This window comes from Lissotriton helveticus, chromosome 4_1, assembly GCF_964261635.1.
Source record: "Lissotriton helveticus chromosome 4_1, aLisHel1.1, whole genome shotgun sequence".
Lineage (NCBI taxonomy): Eukaryota > Metazoa > Chordata > Amphibia > Caudata > Salamandridae > Lissotriton > Lissotriton helveticus.
This window is the reverse complement of record NC_136063.1, coordinates 99,290,426-99,311,099: the sequence shown is the minus strand read 5'-3', so window position 1 is coordinate 99,311,099 and position 20,674 is coordinate 99,290,426. Positions and strand designations below refer to the sequence as shown.

General features: G+C 45.0%; 1 protein-coding gene across 1 annotated transcript in view; it reads left to right on the top strand.

The window, feature by feature from the left end:
• Positions 1-20,674, top strand: part of LOC144827040 (phospholipase A2 inhibitor and Ly6/PLAUR domain-containing protein-like) — a 67,746-nt gene that overhangs the window by 27,434 nt on the left and 19,638 nt on the right. Inside the window, exons 3-4 of the mRNA XM_078685502.1 lie at positions 26-181; positions 17,306-17,455. Of these exons, the coding sequence (XP_078541628.1) occupies positions 26-181; positions 17,306-17,455 (306 nt within the window). The remainder of the gene's footprint in view (positions 1-25; positions 182-17,305; positions 17,456-20,674) is intronic.

Below are 20,674 nucleotides of genomic sequence, written 5' to 3'. Positions count from 1 at the left end.
TTGAAAAACATATGTTTTCTAAGAGAGAGCAAGAATGCGCTAACTGCATTCAAGGATTGTGGTCCCCCCTCCAGCAGACCTACCTGTGGTAAATTCCTCTCCTATAGGACATCCAAGACTGTGATTCAGATCAGTAAAACATGCTGCGACTCTGACTACTGCAATGGTGGAGATATACAGGGTACGTACAGGCTGATACTCTGACTGTAATAAAGCAGCGGACATGACATACAGGGTACATACAGGCTGAGACTCCGACTGACTTCACGTTGCAGACATACATGGTACGTACAATCTGAGACTCCAACTCCCATAATTCTGTGGACATACAGAGTATGTACAGGCTGACACTCTGACTACCATAATGATGCGGACATACAGGGTATGTACAGACTGAGACTCCAACGACGTGGACATACAGAGTATGAACAAGTAATGTTATGTTAGGAATATTTATAGAGCGCGCAGCTACCCGTAGGCGCCCTAGTGCTAGCAACCAGATCAGACAGTTGACAACAGCTTAGTAAGTGGGGTTTTGAAAAAGCCATGTTTTCAAAAGCTTACGGAAGGGCAGGAGGTTGGGTTCTGACTGACGATGGAGGGGGAGAACATTCCAGCGTTTGGCAGCGTTGTAGTGGAAGAACCGACCGCCACTTATTGCCCATTTCATTATAGGGACTGAAGCTAGGTAGGTGTTCGTTGAACGGAGGCATCTGCTAGGACGATAGGGGGAGATGATGGTCCGGAAGATAGAAGGACCTTTCTTCCAGAAGGACATGTGGGCAATACATAAGGACTTGATTTTTATTCTTTCCATGATGGGGAGCCAGGGTACGGTCTTCAATGCAGGTCTTGCAGTTTGGCTGTTGGGGATCTTAAGAAGCATACTTGCTGAGCAATTCTGAGTAATTTGCAGTTTGGTCGTGGTTGCCAGTGGGGCTCCTAAATAAAGAGCGTTTCCATAGTCGAGACGGGAGAGAATTAGGGCCTGGATCATGAGTCTCCTTTCCGGGAACAGAAGGAGCAGAAGAAATTTGCGGTGCATTGATAGGATGCTGTAGCATGAAGCGGCCAGTTTTATCGTCTGATAATCAAATTTAAGTGACCAATCTAACACATGCCCAGACTTTTGATCTGGTTTTTTGGCACCGGTGGAGGACCGAGAGTGCTTGGCCAAACTAATCCAGAGTCAGAAACGGGTGGATTACACATCAGCATAAATTCCGTAGTTCTCCAATAAATTCAAGGTATGAGGATCTCATCCATTTAGCTACTTTTTCCAAACAGGGACCTAGGCAGGAGGGAGATTTTTTGGGATGATTTAAGTCCACAACTAATTGGGTGTCATTCAGAGTACATGACTACCTTAATACCAAAAGGAATGACAATTTGTGTGTGCCAGGGGACTCATAAAAAATGTTAAACAGTGTTGGATTTAGGGACAAATCCTGAGGGACACAGCAACTGAGTGACATAAATTTTGAGGTCCTGTGTCCTTCAAAAACCTGGAAGGTCCTATTCTCCTGGAAGGACTGTAACCAGGTGATAACATTGCCCGAGACTCCAACATTCGTCAACCTGCTGATCAGGATGTCATAATTGACCGTGTCGAAGGCAGCTCTAAGGTCCAAGAGGATGATATCTGCCGTTCTTCCTTGGTCAAGAACCTTTTGAGACTCTTCTGCCATTGCCAGTAAGGCAGTCTCCGTCCCATGTCTGGGGCAGAATCCAGTTTGCGAAGGGTGCAGTGCATTGTGAGACTCCAGAAATGTAGGGAGGACAGAATTAATATGTTTTTTAAATATTTTACTGATCCCAGGAAGAAGAGATATGGGATGGTAGTTTCCCAGGATATCAAGGTGAGATTAGGTTTCTTCAGCAGTGCCTTCACCATAGCATGTTTCCATATTGGCGGCACTAGTCCGGTGGAGATAGATGAATTGGTCAACTTCAGTATCAAAGGAAGGACTACTTCCCAAGCCTTACTCAGAGATTGAGGAGATGCTGGGTCGCAGGGGGAGCCAGATTTTACCAAGGCAGAAATCTTCATTAACCCCTTCTCTGCCGGGTAATTCCCCCGCTGTACTGGGGGGCGCGCACAGAGCCCCGGTGCTGATGACGAGCTCATCAGCCACAGTGCTCGTGTGCTGATGACGAGCTGAGCTCATCACGGCCACGCACGTTCCTTAGAACGCTCAGCACAGCAGGGGAATTATCCCCGAGTGTCAACGTTCTAACGGCCATGACGAGCTGAGCACACGAGCACCGTGGCTGATGACGAGCTGAGCTCGACATCAGCATGGGAGGGGATAAAGTGTCCATATCCATCAAGGGAATTTCCTTGAGGGAATGCTAGCTGGGCAGGGTGGCCTCCTTAGGAGTGGCGCTAAGTATGAAAACAGTGTGAACATACATGGCATGCATAGGCAAAGATTCCAACTACCATAACACTGAGTGTATACAGGGTACTTACAGACAGAGACTCTGACTACCATAACACTGCGGACACACAGGGTACATGTAGGATGAGACTCCAACTCCCATAATGCAGCAGACATATAGGGTATGTGCAGGCTGAGACTTTGACTATCATAATGATGTGGACCTACAGGGTATGTATAGGCAGAGACTCCAACTACCATAATACTACGAACATACAGTGTATGTACAGGATGAGACTCTGACTACCATAACCATGCGGACACACAGGGTACATACAAGATGAGACTCCAACTACAACAACGGTTCAGATGTACAGGGTACATACAGGCTGAGACTGTGACTACCATAATGCTGGAGACATACAGGTTATATACAGGCTGACACACTGAATACCATAACACTGCAGGCATTCAGAGTATGTACAAGATGAGACTCCAACTCCCATAATGCAGCAGGCATACAGGGTATGTAAAGGCTGACACTTTGACTACCACAATAGTGTGGACATAAAGGGTATGTATAGGCAGAGACTTTAACTACCATAACACTACGAACATAAAGTGTATGTACAGTCAGGTACTCTTACTACCCTAATGCTGCGGACATACGGGGTATGTACAGGCTGAGAATCTAACTTCTAAAACACTGCAACCATACAGGATATGTGCAGGCAGGGACTCTGACTGCCACAACTCTGCGGACACACATGGTACATACAAGATGAGCCTCCAACTACCACAACAATGCAGATATACAGGGTGTGTACAGGATGAGACTCCGACTACCATAATGCTTGTGACTTACAGGCTCACACTCTGACTACCATAACACTGTAGACATTCAGGGTACGTACAGGCTGAGACGCTGACTTCCATAACACTGCGGACATACAGGGTATGTACAGGCTGAGACGCTGACTACCATAACGCTGCGGACATACAGGGAATGTACAAGTGGAGACTCATACTACATTAATGCAGGGGTGATATATGGAATGTACAGTCTGTGACTCTCACTACCACTACGTTAAAGTAGGGTTGATATATGGGATGTACAGTGTGCGACTCTGACTACTACTACCACTTTAATGTAGGGATAATACTTGGTATGTACCACCTACGAGTGACTACTACTACTTTTATGTAGGGATAATATATGATACATACAGTCTACGACTCTGACTAATACTTCTGTAATGTAGGGATTATACATGGCAGATACAGTTTAAGACTGACTACTGCTACATTAATGCAGGGATGATATATGGAATGTACAGTCTGCGACTCTCACTACCACTACGTTAAAGTAGGGTTGATATATGGGATGTACAGTCTGCGACTATGACTACTGCTACTACTTTATTGTAGGGATAATACTTGGTATGTACCACCTACGAGTGACTACTACTACTTTTATTTAGGGATGATACATGATATGTACAGTCTAAACTGACTACTACTACTTTAATGTAGGGATTATACATGGGATTCTATCAATGTGAAGTGATCGAATTATTATTATTATGTATATTTTCAACTTTGCAGTGAAGGGAAGTGGGACCGGCTCTCTTCGCGAGTGGCAGAAAGAGAGCACTATCTGCTTTTAAAATACCCCTCACACACTAAGAATCCCTTAGTGTCATGCTTCATCATAGGGGTTTTCCCATCCCTCTACGGGGCGGGGCGTGCTACGACCTACGAGCTAGGCCGTACTACAAACGTATGATGATGAGGCATTATCTTATGTCGATGACATCTATCTTACAGACGATGATTTGGATGTGCACTTGTAAAGAGTGAACTCCATCATACTGGGGTTCGCTTCTGAAGGGTATAAATTCAATTTTAAGAAATCACGAATTGCACACCTCAATGTCCTTTTTTTGGGATATGAGTTATCAAGTGAAGGCAAAAGCCTGGCAGCAAACTTTCTAGAGAAATGTGCACTGCTCCAACCTCCAAAAATGCTGAAAATCTTACAGTCAATTCTAGGTTTCCTGAACTTATGTTCTAAACTACGCAGAAAGGGTTAAACCTCTCTACGAACTAATCAAACCTGATTTCAAACCTACTAATTGGACACAAAAACACACAGAAATTTTGCGTTCAGTGCAAACAGACATGTTAGCAAAAACACAGTTACAAACACTGACAAAGTGAGCAACCTAGTGATCCGAATCATCCCTGGGAGATGCGGATTCACATACCTAACCTTTAACGAAGGTGAGACGGTACCAATAGCATACAAGTCACACTTGTACACACAAGCTGAAATGAAATTCACTTCAACAGAAAAGATACTGACAGCGGTTCAGACTGCTGTAGCAAAAGTAAGAGCCCTCTCACAGGGTAAACACATTAAAATTGTTACACCTGTACCTGCCTTAGAGGCAGTGACAAAGGCAAGCATTGCAAATGCTAAAGTTTTACATCCGAGATGGATACAATGGGTTAATTCTCTTGCTGCAACAGATGTTGAATACATTTTTGACCCGTATTTAAAAACACAAGAATTCCTACAATACGAATTAGAATGTCCTCAGCTGACTGAAATTCTGCCACTCGAACATTACGGCTGTATAATATATACAGACGGCTCAACACAGCCCGCAATTGGGGGTAAACAAGCTTACAGTGCTGCGTGCGCGATTGTTAAAGGTCGCTGGCGCGAAGGTAAATTTAGACCAATGGTCACTAAAACTCAATCACTCGGAGACTGTACAGCTCAGCGAGCTGAACTACAGGCTTTCAAGATGGCGCTTGAAAATACCGATCGTGAATTCCCCACACTCATAGTGTGCGATTCGTATTACTGCGTCCAATCTTACAATGAATACTTGCAGAACGGGGTTCAGAACGGCTTCAAAGACGCTAAAGGTGGCACAATTAAGCATAAACTGCTATGGGAACAAGTAGTTCTTTTGCAAAAAGAACTACAAAAGACTCACGTGATTCATACACTGAGTCCTCAGCGTGATGGCATTCATGTTGAAGGGAATTCATTGGCTGATGAGGCCGCGAAGGCAGCTGTGCAAATGGCTTCCGTAGCTGCAATCACTCGTTCAAAAACGAAAATAGATGGTGAAACAATGCTAGCAGTCAACTCCTCAATGAAAGGAAACTATGCAGGATTGCCACCGAATTATCCACTCGGTAATACATACATAATTGATGCAAACTCAGTTCCATTTGCTCGAATCCCTGGAGTGGGGGACAGAGTAGTTCCAAACAGGAACCGGAGAGGTGCTTTGTTTCACAAAGTACATATGGGAGAGGGTCTTACACATCAAGGGATCTTAAAATCTCTAATAGAATTGGAAGAGATGCACTGGTGGCCGGGAATTAGCGTCCAAGTTTACGAATTCGGAATTAATTGCGATGTCTGTTACAGAGATCATAGCTTTGCAAACCACCAGATACCTGACTACAGTGTAGCCAGCCCAGTTCAGACACCACTGTTAGACAGCATTAGACTTTCTACACGCGGACGTCACAATGGACAAATGCGGTCCCACAACTATTAGGACTAGTCTTAGCAGCACACAAAGGACTCGCCTCTGCACACGCAGGAGTTTCCGCCACAATATTGTTGTTAAAACAGAGATATTGGTAGCCGCGCATGAGGAAGCAAACAAGAAACTATGTTCTAGAATGTGAAATCTGCCAAAAAATAAAAATTTCTACAGTAAAACGACCTGCGCAGACGCTCCTTCAGATTTCAGATAAACTATTAGCGTGTGTTTATCTGGACCACTGTGGTCCCTTACAGAGGGACGGTAACTATAAATATATCATGGTCGCAGTGGATTCCTGCACAAGATTCATTTGGATGTGGCCCCAGTAAATGTAAAATGTAAAATGTAAATGTCGGAATTTGTAAAGCGCACAGCTACCTCCACCGGAGGTGTCCCGGCGCTGTCTGTATACCGCTTAGGAACCCTTCCTGGCTTTCCTGGGAAATGTCCACTCCTGGGAACCCCCCAGGTGCAGCCAGGCATCCCAGCGCTTTTGGGGCCGTTGTGGAGACTAAGCAAGCTATTGCCCAGAGTTGCAGCATGGGACCCATGATCAGAACAGGCCCTGAGGCGAGAATATCCAGTCAGGGGAATTAATAAGCCGGAGACCCGCCGAGACGGGAATCGAACCCTGGTCCCTGGCCAGAGCTCTGCATCAAGGTCTGCCTGCTCTAACCATTGAGCCACACTTCTCCACTGACGCCAGAACTGTTATAAAAGATTTGCGAGTCTTTATCGGCACATACGCAATCGGCATGCTACATTTTGACTAGGGTCCTGCGTTTAGCTCTCGAACTTACAAGGAGGCCATGGCCAGCTTGGGCGTTGCATTGCAGTTTTAAAGTCCCTACCATCCTGAGGGAAATGCGGTAGTGGAAAGAAAAAACCGTGACATAAAGCAATCTATAACAGCTAGGGTATTAGGTTCGGGTGATGGGTGGGTCAAACATCTAAATAGTGTCCAACGTAGTCTTAACAATCTGCCAAGAACTTCTCTGGGGGGAATCACTCCATATAATTATTATTTGGTACTAGAATGCTAATACAGGATCTTGATTGTCAAACTTCAGTGGTGAAACAGGAACCCTTTGATATCAAAGACCGTTTGGCTGTTTTACAGGACTTAAATGAAACGAGAAGAAGTCTGAGTAACACAACACAAAGCCCAACGACCACTGCAGAAAAACCACCTGTCCCAGCAAGACCTGTCTGGATTGCAAAGAATGGGGATCTAGTCAGGGGAAAGATTGCGGTAAAGAAGGAATTTGGGCCTTCTTATAGAAAAGCAGTACCTGTCTTAGCAATTCTTGGAACAAGATCAGTGTTACTGCCGCCGCTTGCTGGAAAAAGGGAGAACAGAACAGTATCAATTGACATGGTAAAACCACATCATGTGGCCGATAATAAGTAGTAGGCCCAGTGGACTCCCAAGAAGTAGCAGACGACCAAATCTGGCTACTATTCAAGAGGTTCAAACTGAAAGACTCATCACCTTTGATAAACCTGCAGTGGGAAAAGAAGGACTTTGCAACACAGCCATGGAACTCGTCCCTCTTGATACCCAAATATCAGTTCGTCAAGAAACTCCTGTCTACAATGATGTAGCATCTGATTATACAAACATGTCAAAGGAGGAAGCAACTCCAGTGATCTCGAAGAATCCGGATGCAATTCCAACTATTGACAGAACTGCCTTTGGCTATTTTATCAACTTCGATAACTTTTCTGAGGATCACAGTGAACCAGAAATAACGCCAGCAAAAACACTTTTTCAAGAAAAAATAACAAAACTCCTTCATCAACTTGAGATAACATATCTGGTTTCGCCATGGGTTGAATTTTGGATTGGACTAGGTGTACTTTTTTTCCTGCTATGGCTCATTCTTGTTTTGAGTTTGGGACAAATGATAGATGGAAAATACAGTACAATGGACACAGCAAGTAAGAACATCAACTTGCTCCTACAACCTTACAAGTCATCTCATCGAGAGCGAAGAGACCTGTCATCAGTGAACATCACAGCAGTTCCTATACCTGGTGGTATAGCATGGGACACCACTGATTATGACATTTATGGCCTGGTGGAGTTGTTGAAAATTCCACACCAGTTTAAGGTTTCTTTGAGTGATTTTGTTTCATCAAGCACCTTTTCTGATGATTGGGACTTTGAAACTGTTAATAATATGATGTCAGACTTGGAAATGTCAGCTAAATTCACTAAACATGAATACTTAGAAAGGTTCATCAGATTATGAACAAATGTATTGTTTTAATCATTATGGTCACAAATCTGCAAACCCTAGAAATGTTTTTACTTATAATCAATGGGAACATTGTCCAACGCCGCCAAAGGGCAGCTCAAAACATTTTATGAAAAGTTTCCATACTTCTCAGGTTTTAATGTCACAAATCCAGAAACGTTTTATTTAAAAAATGTGAATAAGACAATAATGAAAAACATGCTGACCAATACTAAACAAATTTATTCTGTGAAATTTTATGCTCGGCTGTCTACATTAGGTTTTAACTTTTGGAAAGACAACATTGAGACGAAAACTGTTTGGGGCACAAAAGACTGGCAGGTGCAAGGTTTAGAAGCCTTATTCAGAGCCTGCTTAATCCCAGACAAATGACACTGTACAACAAACATCTTGTCTTGGCTTAGCGAAGATAAAAGATTTAAACAAACCGTCCATACCTAAGCCCACGGCTGACAGTATTAACACTTCGGATGAGGAGGTAGACTTGAAACAGATTTTAAAACACAACAGAACCAATCCTGATTGGAAACAATGGTTAATCTGACCCACAGACATGAACAACTGTCAAGATAGATTCATGAACAGAACACAAGGGTTCCAAATGAATAGGCCAGATCCAAGATACTCCCAGAGACAACATCCAGGGATAGTCACCATATACAGTGTAGGAAAACTTTGCCTTGAGTGGCTACAGAAATCCACACTTCCAGAAATTAAACAACACTTCACTTTACTTAAAGAAGGCGTGACTTGCGAGACTTCTTTCTTGGGCCTCGTAAACAATGTAAAAAATGTTTCATATACGCAGGTATATACTCTGCTTACAATGAAGTTAGGAAAATAACGCAAATGGAAACTGCAGAAAAAATATGAGAAATTTATCGTATTCATTTAGAGAAAGCACTCTCTGTAGTAGACAATGGGTTAACAACTCTGTCCTCCAGAATTTATTCTTTGGACAGCATTGTATCATCTGCCATTGACATAATAGAACAGGATTTGCTAATGTTACAACATGGCCAGTCTCAAATGCGTTCTATAATGCTACTAGGCTGGACGTTGCAAAATCTCCGTTCAGGCTATGTGCCATGGCGTCTAATCAATACCACATCATTGTATACTGTCTTTAACCTTACAGATACACAAATCTCTCTGGCACAAAGAGGAGCAGACTATACGGTGCTGAGCATTGGAAAACTGGAAAGATTACCATTAACTGTTTCTGAGAAACCTGTCGTTGTATGGATAATACATGGCACCATCACAATACCAGTGACGATTTTCCAATTTCAGTATTGTCAACAGCATGTACCAGCAGGCCTGTATGAAAGGTTGGGTGAAGGATACATTAAGTCTACACACACAAATGTTGGAGTGGGGGAAAGGAGGTATTTCTTAGTCCAAATTTTTTTTTAAATGCACTAAGCGGTACACTTTTATGTGAAGGTATTAATTTACATGGAGCCTGCAAAGGTTCTTTAAATGACGTTTCTTGCCATTTGCACTGTACTCCAGCAGCCGTGATAGACCTGATTTTCAGGCACCTTTCCAATGGGAGCTACGTTATGCTCAATGATCACAGCTGCTGTGGCATGTTGCCAGGAAAAGCCTATCTAGTTAGTGTGTCGGCCAGGGTCACTAATTGTATGCAAGTATTGCATCCAAAAGGTAATACAGACGGGGAGACGGCGTTATGGCTTTCACTGAATATCTCTTCAATACGAATTGATACTTTAAGCAGAATGAAAGCCATTCTTTTTTTTAAAAACGGTGCCACTGACCTCGTCTAGAGAAACGTATGATCTGCAAGTTGCAAGGACTTCTGCAGAGATACATGCATTATTATCAACAAACTGCCCAGTACATTTTGCAGAAATGTTAAGTCAAATCTTAAACATGTCTGATAACAGTGGCATCGCACATGTATTTAAGACGATCTTTTCGGGACTGTTAACACCATTCGAAGCAGTCCTCTGCATTTTTCCAAATCTCGTGCACTCTGTGTTCGGCGGTCTGCCTCTCATTTTCGGACTCATAGCAGATATTCTATTTTTGTTTCTCCTGCTCCGATATGGCAAGTCCAGTCACCAACGATACCGAGACTACAATGGAACAGGCTCTCCTGGCCATGCTGTATCATGACAGAATTACACAGATTCTTGGCTTGGCTCGTTTAAGAGATCTGAATACCACATGCATCTTACCTATTCTACGATGCCTGCTTTGCGGAGAAGAATGCGTATTAGACATCTGTCGTACACTTCCATCAGCACTGCCAACGGATGTTGACACGTTGCTGGGTCCTGTAACGACTCATACATCGTGTTACCCCCAACGGCTGCCAATCCTGATGACGGAATTCATTGAGATCTCACCAGCGAATCCAGCTATTGGTGAGGTACGTGGAACAACAGGCACACAGGTGCCATCTACATCGAACATTGCTAATGCGAATGACGCTGACGGAGATGCTTCACATCTATGCACATTTGATCTACTTGATGAAGTAGTTACACTTTCACCAACTGTGGTAGACGGTTTCTTTGCCAGCTTAGATGATTTGATGTTTTCTCCTAACACCGAGAATAACTTTTGAAAGTGCACCCAGCGTTCCGTGAACTCTGTAATTCGGCCTTCGGTTTTTCAAAACAAACCCTCTAACTTGGGAACTCTATGTTTCTACAATCTACATTTTAAAATGTTTCTCTCCATCCCAGAATAGAACTTTTTCACTTGGCGCAAAGTAATCTGCTTGAAGTAGAACTATTCTTAGAGAACAAGAAATTCATTTGATACTTCCTATAGACAAATATTTGGCATTATCTCATGAAAACGATAACAGTTTATATATTATGCTATGGAATGGTCCCAACCTTTTTTCTTCAGTAAATTTAGAGCCATTTCATAACTGTCATTTCATGTTTCATTTAGATAGCATTTTTTAATGACAGCTATTGCTTGTAAAATGCGTGCAAAACAAATACTCATGTATGTGTATAAACCCTGTTTAATGCATTTCATGTATTTTAGGTGGGATTATGAACACATGCTTTAGTTATGTTTTTTATGCTTATAGATTTAGTAATATTAGACATAATACGTGGAGTGGTTGTTGTATAGCGTTTTAGGACCCTAGTTTAATTTTCCTGATTCATGTACTTATATTGGTATAAAATATCGTATCATTATATAGCATAGAAATCATAACCATATTAAGACATAGCTCAAGTAGTCCTAATACAGCTTAGCTACTTCCACTAGTTCCAAAAATCTACAACGATTTCTTGGTAAAACCTGTATTCAGCAGTCAGGTACTTCCCCCTGCATGAATAATAATTTATCCAAGAACTCATGGAGTTTTCAGAGAATTAAGTCTCTAATTACGTTATTATGTCCAATCTTACGTCAAACTCGGCACCTTCAAGGTATAAATATGCCCTCACTTGTCCAAACAAACACACAGTGGTTTGAAGCAGTTCGACTATCTACTTGCCCGACGCGCCCTTCTGCAGCAAGAGCCGAAGGAAGCCGACCCTCCAGCTGACGCACTGAGAGACACTGTACTTTCTCCAGCCGAGAAATCCAGCTCTGGTGTTTCCAGGCTACCCTTGCGGGTTGCTGGGAAATCGAGTCCTGAGAGAGAGATACCAGACCTCCTACATTCTAAAAACCAAGGTACGGAGCTGATTAGACCCTAAGAGAATTATTTGATTAGATTCCTGGCAAAGAATACTAAAACTAGGCTACACCTTACTTACTTCTTCCCTTGTTCTAGACCTAGATTAGGTACTCCGGGGTAGGCGTATTTTAGAAGCACCAGTTGAGTACTTTTAGTCATCTTTTTGCACTGTATTTTATGCATTTTAGTAATCTTATGGCTTAGAAACCATATCATGCTTTTACAATATTATTTTATAATACTCTTCGTACTATACGCTTTGTACTTTGCCGCAAGTATTACGCAGCAGTTCATTTCTCATGCTTGAGAAAGAAGACTGTTCAATAAATATATTTTATTGAAAACGCCCGTCTCTCTATGTCTCTGCACTTCTGGTGAAACAAAGCATGCACGATTGACTGAGTGAAATAACTATCGTTTCTGTGACTCTAGAGATATATTTCTTATTCTTGGGAAACAAAGTTGTCATGTTTTAAGCCATTGTCAGAAACTAATCCCTTCTTGTTCATTCTAGAAAGTTTCTAGTGACCTCTGAGCTAGCTGGCACACACACAATTAAGTCTAGTATATTCAGTAGAGACCTAGTTGACTTCAGTCCTACGTCTAAACTACAGGATACACTATTCCAATGCGCAGAGCCTATTTGGAATATAGGAACTACACTACAACATAACGCATGCAACTGACTACTACTACTTTCTTGTAGGGAGGGCACATTGTATATACAGACTGCGACTGCGCTGCCTGCTGCCCCTTCACTGCCTGAAGCCCAGGTGCTGCCTGCTACCCATGCGCTGCCTGCTGCCCCTGTGCTGCTTGCTGTCCCTGCACTGCCTGCTGCTGTCTCTGTGCTGCCTCCTGTACCTGCACTGTCTGCTGTCCCCTGCTTCCTGCTGTCCCTCATTCTGTGTTGCCTTCTATACCTACCCCAACATTGCCTGCTGCCCCTGTCCCTGTGTTGCCCTCTGTCCTGTGCTTCCTACTGTCCCTCTGTTGTCTGCTGTCCCTGTCCCAGACCCTGCGCTAGTTGGTCCAGATCCCTGCCCGGTGCCCAGCACCACTAGGCCAACCTACCAGGACCACTAATGGAGGCTGCTGCATGACAACGCAGTGGACTCATGCAGCGGGCACGCTGCCAGTGCACTGATGCTCAGATAACGGCCAGTTCCAGGACCCTGTGCCCTAACTGCCATCCGATAGTACACTACCAAGAAACTCCTGGACCCCAGATGCTGAAACAACAGCTGCTTCTCATCCCTACAATCGACCAGAGGACCTCACAACTGCTGACACTGCTACTTCTCCTGCAACACAACCCATGAAAGATCCTGCACCATTCCTGTGAACAAGACAAATAACACCAAACAACTACTCTCTTGTATCCTGCTCAATTCCCGCTCAATCTGCAAACACACCATGGGAATATGGGACTCTATCTCTTTCTCCACGGATGTCCCCTTCATCACCAAAATGTGTCTCAATCGCTCCACCATTGCTACTCCCGAAGGTAACAAGATAATACACAACGACCGTTCCAATAAACAAGACGGATGCATTAGAGTCATCCACAGGGAATCCACAGATACACCATCACCAGCAACAACCTCACACCTCCCATGGAAGACCTCATCATCCTACTACAAACTTCTGTGAACACCACAATATGAGGCCCCCTTATCTACAGACCTCAGGAAACCCAGAGTAACATTCTGTGACAACATTACCAACCTCATTGCCACCCTACCAATCGAGTCTCACCAACTCTGCAACCTCAATTTCCATCTCAATGACACTAATGACTCCAACTCCATAATCCTGGAGAACCTGAACAAAATCGGCCTCACCCAATAGCACACCATCTCCAGGTATCAAATCTCCTCCCACTGCAGCTGGAGCAAGGTTACCAAAGCTCAGACATCAAGTTCCCTCTTCACCTCCCAACCTAAGGCCTCAACAGACTCAACTAGGATGTCCAGAACTACGCTGCCTAGATGACTGCCAGAGCCGACAGGGTCACTCCACTGAAACCCACATGGCAGGTAAACCTCAGAACTCAGGATCTACAAAGCGCAATTGCCACAAACTAGAGAAACGATGGCGCACCGCCAATAGAGTAGCACATAAAACAGCTCTCAGCAACTATCACCGGCACATCAAAGAAGCCAAGAAAGCAGTTATCACCACCCACATTGACTCCGCTGCAGAGCACACAAAGGAATTCTCCAACCAGACAGCTATAGAGAACACCATCACCCCTCCCAAGAACTTCAGACTTCTTCCACAGCAAGATCACCAACATCACAGTACTTTCAACATCCAACCCGTCATCTTCAATCCCAGTGAAGTCATCCAACCAGGTAATACTAGCCATATCATCACCCCATAGCCACTGCTCCCAGCCTTGACCACTTCAGCCAGCATGTATTTCATCCACTCTGGGGCGTCCACTGACCCCTGCCCCCGCCACCTCTACAACCTCACATTGAACCCAATCAGCACACAAATCACCAGCATCCTCAACACCACCAGCTCCACAGCAACCTTCCAGACAGATGGAACCTCGCAGATGTCAGACCCCTTGTAAAGGAAGCCTCAGCTGACCCCAAAGATCTCAAAAGTGATCGCCTGATCTCCCTACTCCCCTACCTGACCAACGATCCAGAGAAGCCATTACCCAGCAGCTCACTGAATCACAGGAAAAAAACACCTAGTGAACGCCTCTCAATCAGGAGTCCTTCACTTTGATAGCACTGAGACTGCGCTGATTTCCTCTACATATACCGTCAGAACATTCCTAGACTGTTCAAGAAACTGTGGCCCAAAACATCCTTAACATCTCCACGGGCATTTGACACCGTCTCTCACAACACGCTCACCAACAGATTCTACAATATAGGCATACAGCAGGACTCCCTCAAGTGGATCACCACCTTCCTTACAGGACGCACACAGAGCATCCAACTGCCTCCTTAACCTCCGCACCAAAAGACATAATATGCAGCATGCCACAAGGATCATCCCTCAGCCCCACCCTGTTCAACATCTTCATGAGCCCCATCGCAGATATTGTCAGATCACACAGACTCAACATAATCTCCTGCACAGACAACATGCAACTGATCCTCACTGAGGACTCCAACGCCAAAACCAACTTCTGCAACGTCATGACCAATGTAACCAAATGGATGAGAGACAACTGCCTCCAACTCAACTCTGACAAAACTGAAGTACTGATATTCAGGAAGAACACATCTCCATGAGACCACAGCTGATGGCCTGCAGAACTCAGACCCACCCCCACATGGACCTACCATGCATGCAACTTCAGCATCATTCTCGACAGCCAACTGATCATGAAACAAGTCAAGGCAGTTGCCTCCTCCTGCTTCCACACACTTTGCATGCTCGAAAGACCATCACTCTTACCCTCGTCACAAGCCACCTTGACTACTGCAATGCCCTCTATTCCGGCATCTCCACCGAGCTCCTCGCAAAACTCAACCAGGACCTGCTTTAATGAACTTTCATCACAACCCCCAGTTGAGAGACCTCCACTGGCTTCCCATCCAGAAATGATCGATCAATCAATTACTCAATCAGGTGCTTTTATAGCATGCTACTCACCCGTGAGGGTCTCATGGTGCTGAGGGGGTGGGGAAGTGCAGCTCTGGGTCAGCCGATAAGCTAGGTTTGAGGCTCTTCCTGAAGGTGGGCAGGGTATTAGAGCATCGGATGTTGACTGGGCGCTCATTCCAGGCTTTGGCTGCAACGTAAGAGAAGGTTCTTCCACCTGCTCTGGCTCTGCAGATGTGCAGAATCAATGATAGGGTGAGGTAGGCTGAGCAGAGGTTTCTTTTGGGTGCATGGAAAGATTCTTTCATTGAAGTATTTGGGTCTGATGTTGTGGAGGGATTTGTAGGCGTGGATGAGTAGCTTTAAAGTTACTCTCTTCTCGACGGGGAGCCAGTGGAGGTCTCTCAGGTGTTGGGTCATATGCTCATGTCGTGGGGTGCCGAGGACTAGTCTGGCTGTAATGTTCTGGATGGTCTGAAGTTTGTGTAGCAGGGATTTGTTGATTGCAGCGTAGAGGGCGTTTCCATAGTCCAGCCTGATAGTTATGAGTGCATGGATGACGGTCTTTCTGGCTTTGTGGGGGTTCCACTTGAAGGCCTTGCGGAGGGAATTGAAACAGGTGGAGGTGATGTCATTAATCTGGCGCGTCATGGTGAGGGATGAGTCTAGAAGGATCCAAGGTTCTAGGAGTAGTCTGTCGGGGTGTCAGGGTTTCCGTGGGCGTTGGACCACCAGGAGTTGTCCCAAGCAATAGGTGGGGGTCTGAGGATAAGGACCTCTGTCTTCTCAGAGTTGAGCTTTAGGCAGCTGCTGCTCAAACAGGCTGCAACGTCTTTCATTCCTTCCTGGAAGCTGAGTCTGGAGTCTTCGGGGTTCGTCATGTAGGAGAGGATGAGCTGTGTTTTGTCAGTGTAGGATACTATGCTGAGCCCATGCAGTCTAATGATGCCGGTGAGGGGGGCCATGTAGATGTTGAAGAGCATGGGGCTGAGTGATGATTCTTGGGGTACTCCACAGTTGATCGTGTGGTTCAGAGAGGTAGTATGAGAGTATGATCCTTTAGCTTCTCCTCACGAGAAAGGAGCGAATGCAGGTGGCGATTCCCTGTATGCTGGTGTCATGGACTATACCTGCCAGAGTGCGGTGGGCGATGGTGTTAAAGGCTGCAGAGCAGTCTAGCAGGATGAAGGCCGCAGTGTGGCCCTGGTCGAGTAGCATGCGGATTTCATCTGTGGCAGTCTCTGTGTTGTGGTTACTGTGGAATATGGACTGAGAGGGGTCAAGGATGCCGTCCTCTTCAATGAAGGTGGTCAGCTGGGCGTTGACGAATTCCTCGGTGACTTTGGCTGCGAAGGAAGGAGAGAGATGGGCCGGTAGTTTTTCAGGTCCATTGCGCAGCTGTGGGTTTCTTGACCTGATGGGTATGAGGATGTCAGTTCAAGATCCTCATGCACATCTACAAAGCCATCCTCAACCTAGGAAATGCCTACGCCAAACATCAACTGAACTTCCACCAACCCGCTAGACACCTGTGTTCTTCTTCACTCACCCTCGCACCCCCTGCATCTGTCCCATCGGTGGCCACTCCTTCTCCTACATTGCTGCAAAGACTTGGAACAACCTTGCCCCCTATATCTGTACTACCCCCTCGCTGGCAGACTTCAGAAAGAGACTCAAGACCTGGCTCTTTGATGGACACACAGAGCCCAGATTCCCCTAGGGGTGACAGTGATGCGATTTATAAATGTTGTTTAACTGATTGATTTTATTGATTTCCCAGAGGTCTAACATGCACAGTGCCTGTCTTCTTATTTGTTCCACTCTCTGTTGTTTTAGCACCTGTTGTCGATGAAAGACCTAATGGATATAAATGCACAGAGTGCATCAACAACCAGTCTGCAGATGCCTGCACAACTGAAAAGGAGGTTCTGTGCACCGGACAGGAGAGGCCATGTATCTTCCTCTCTGGAACAGTGGTCTTTCCAGGTGACATACAGTTTTTTTTACGATTTTGAGATGTCAAAGCCACTAAATGTCCAAAGCAAGTAGCTTTCCATAAAATTGAAAGGCTTGTCCAATTCTTCACACATATGGATAATAGCTGGTTTTCAAGAAGAATCTATTCCTTCTGGAAGACTGGATAACACTAACTAGGTTTCCATTCTCATAAATACCATTGCAAAATAGGTAGGGATGGACCCAACTCACGTAATTCAATGTAGCATAATCATGCGGAAAATGCCTGAGAATGATACAAGATTACTAATTACTGGTGAGAAGAGTAATTTTACAATTAGCGCTATTTCTAAGCCCGAATATGCCCCCTTGCATCCAAAATGAGTGTAAGAATTTTGCTCCAAGAAATAGCGCTTCATGTAACAGAACATGCTCGCTAATTATCCTCGTAGGGTAGGATTTTTCTTCAATTTAATTCTGGCATTTAGCGTTATCTTCTTAGCTCAAAATGTCCACCTAGTATCCAAAATGAAGATACATTTCGTGCTAAGAAATAGCACTAAATGTGCTTTGGGTTGGGATTTCCCCCCAACTTGCACCTGCTATTTATCTGTATTTGCTTAGTGCAAAATGCACCCTCCCATCCAAAAAATACATGAGGGTCAGGGGTATTCACACAAAATATCTGAAAAAAATATTGCCATACAAAAATGTGTGCCATATGATCCTTAAGGTGACTGCAGATTGTGCCTCTGAATCTGAGTATCTAGAATGAGAAATACGGACAAGAAAGCAAGCCCTGAATCATATTTAGGAAAGGAGATGTATTTAGGGGAGGAAATGTTGTGTAAGGGCCACAGCTGCCAACCTTGGAACTGAGGAACTAAGGGGCATATTACCAACAACTAGCGAAAAGTATCGCTAAATAGGCTTAGCGACAATTTTTCTACCGACAAGCATCGCCGGATTTTATCGCTGAGATAACGTGCTATTAGCAACGTTTATCTCAAAAGTGATAAAATACCTGGCGATAGCGGTGAAATCCGTGAATATCGCTGAGAATACAACGATATTCTCTCATTATTGCTAACAGGGTCTTAGCCATTATATCCACCTCCCATTGGATATAATGGCTAAGAACTGGTACTGCTCGAAAGGCTGCGCGGGCTTAAAGTAACTGGGGTGCATTGACGACGTTCTTGTATAATACAGCGTGTTGATATCCCCGCGAGGAGGAGCGCTGCTAGTCATTGAGTGTTTCGGATTAGGTAATTGGACAGCGTGTTGATACCCCCCGAGAGGAGGAGCGCTGAGAAGGCAGAAAAAGGGCGGCGGTTGTTCTATGCCGTGGAAGCCATAAAAGGTTTATGCACAGTGGCTTTTGACAGGGCTTTGTAAGAATTGTGGTGTAACTAAGAGACTTCCTTTCTGGAAATTCCGGATAAACATATCTTCTGATGACTTGATCAGGGGGTTATTGTGGAGAATCTGGTTTTATGACCTGAGGCGGCAGGGGTTTCTTTCCTCCAATTGGCGAGGAGATATGAGTTCCATGTTTTGTTTACTTTGCAAGAGGATCTGAATTTGAAGGTACTTAGGGTTTAGTGAGACCTAATGAGAGTAGACGTTTGGGTGTATGTGGTATGTTAATGTTGTCTGCTTATGTATTACAGATCCTTTATCCCTGCAGTCCCTTCCCTTCCTATATCCCCTGCCTGATCTGACTAGAACTCAGTGTCTTTCAGTCTGAGTTCGGAACGATCTGGAAGCGGAACCCTTCTAGCATCATCCTGACCCTGAGGAGTTTGAGGAACCTGACAGAATTACGCACCCAAGAAGGGTTGTTCCTCCCGGTCAGGTGGGTGACTATAATGACGACGCTAGAAGATGTGATGCAGGTCTTGGAGGCCTTACAGCAGGAACTAGCTTCGTCACGTTTAGAAACAGCGGCGTTGAGGGAAAGAGTGGATAGAACCAATCGGAACCCCTTCGACACCAGCACTGCAGCAGTACCCCCAATACAGGTCACGGTAGCTCCTCCGATACCTTTGGCTACCCCTGAGAGATACATGGGAGACCCCCATAAAGTCCAGGTGTTCCTTACGCAGATTTTGCTGCATTTCTCCTGTCGGCCTTCATCGTTTCCCACCAATCACTCTGGAGTGGCTTTTGCCATTTCGTATCTTAGCGGTGATGCAGCCAATTGGGCAGTACCGTTAGTACGCAACAATGACGCTGTGTTATCAGATTGGGACGCGTTTCGAAGCGCGTTTGAAGGGGTGTTTGATAGGAGAACAACTTCCTTTAGCGCCGACAAGGAGCTGTTGTCTTTGCGGCAGGGACGAGGGGATTTGGTCACATACCTTACCAACTTCAACCGATTGGTGGCAGAGGCGGCCTGGCCTGAGGAAAAACGCATGTTGCTATTTTATCAGGGCTTATGTGGAGAGCTTAAGGATGTGATAGCACGGATTGACCCTCAACCTCGCACATGTGCAGATTTGGTCAGCCTATCGTTGCGTCTGGATGGACGCATACATGATAGAGGTATCGATAGGGGTCCAAAAAAGGAGGCACCACAAAGTGAGGTAGGAGGGGAGCCTATTGTGCTTGGGGCAGTAAGGGCTCCCTTGTCTTGCACAGAAAGAGAGAACCGTCGCACACAAGGTCTGTGTATGTACTGCGGCAAAAGAGGCCACTATGTGCACGACTGCCCAACCAAACCGAAGACGCAAACCCCGTCTTTTCGGTCTAAACGAACTGCGGTTTCTACTCTAGGCGCTGAAGGTGGTCTATCGGAGAATTTACGTAATAACGAAACACCGGGTTTGAAGATACCCTCCCTTGCATCCGACATTCCGTCCACCACCGAAGCCCATATAGTACTGCAAGGAAGTGTGGTAGTTGGCTCTCAGGTTCATGAAGTACTGGCCATGTTAGATTCGGGGGCCACTGGCAACTTCATTGACAGCGGATTGGTCAGTATGTTATCTTTAGGGGTAGTGGCAAGGGAGGTTCCAGAGGAGGTGGTGGCGGTAAGAAGGATCACTTCACAGACAGAGGTGTTGAGACTGATTTTATCAGGGGAGGGGAGGCAACACACAGAAGATATAGTGCTCAACATCATAGATGCACCACAGTACAAACTAATCCTGGGAATGCCATGGTTTTGCAGGCATAACCCGTAAGTCAGCTGGGTAGACAGGGCAGTGAGGTTTTCTTCAGAGGTCTGCAGAGCGCACTGTCTGA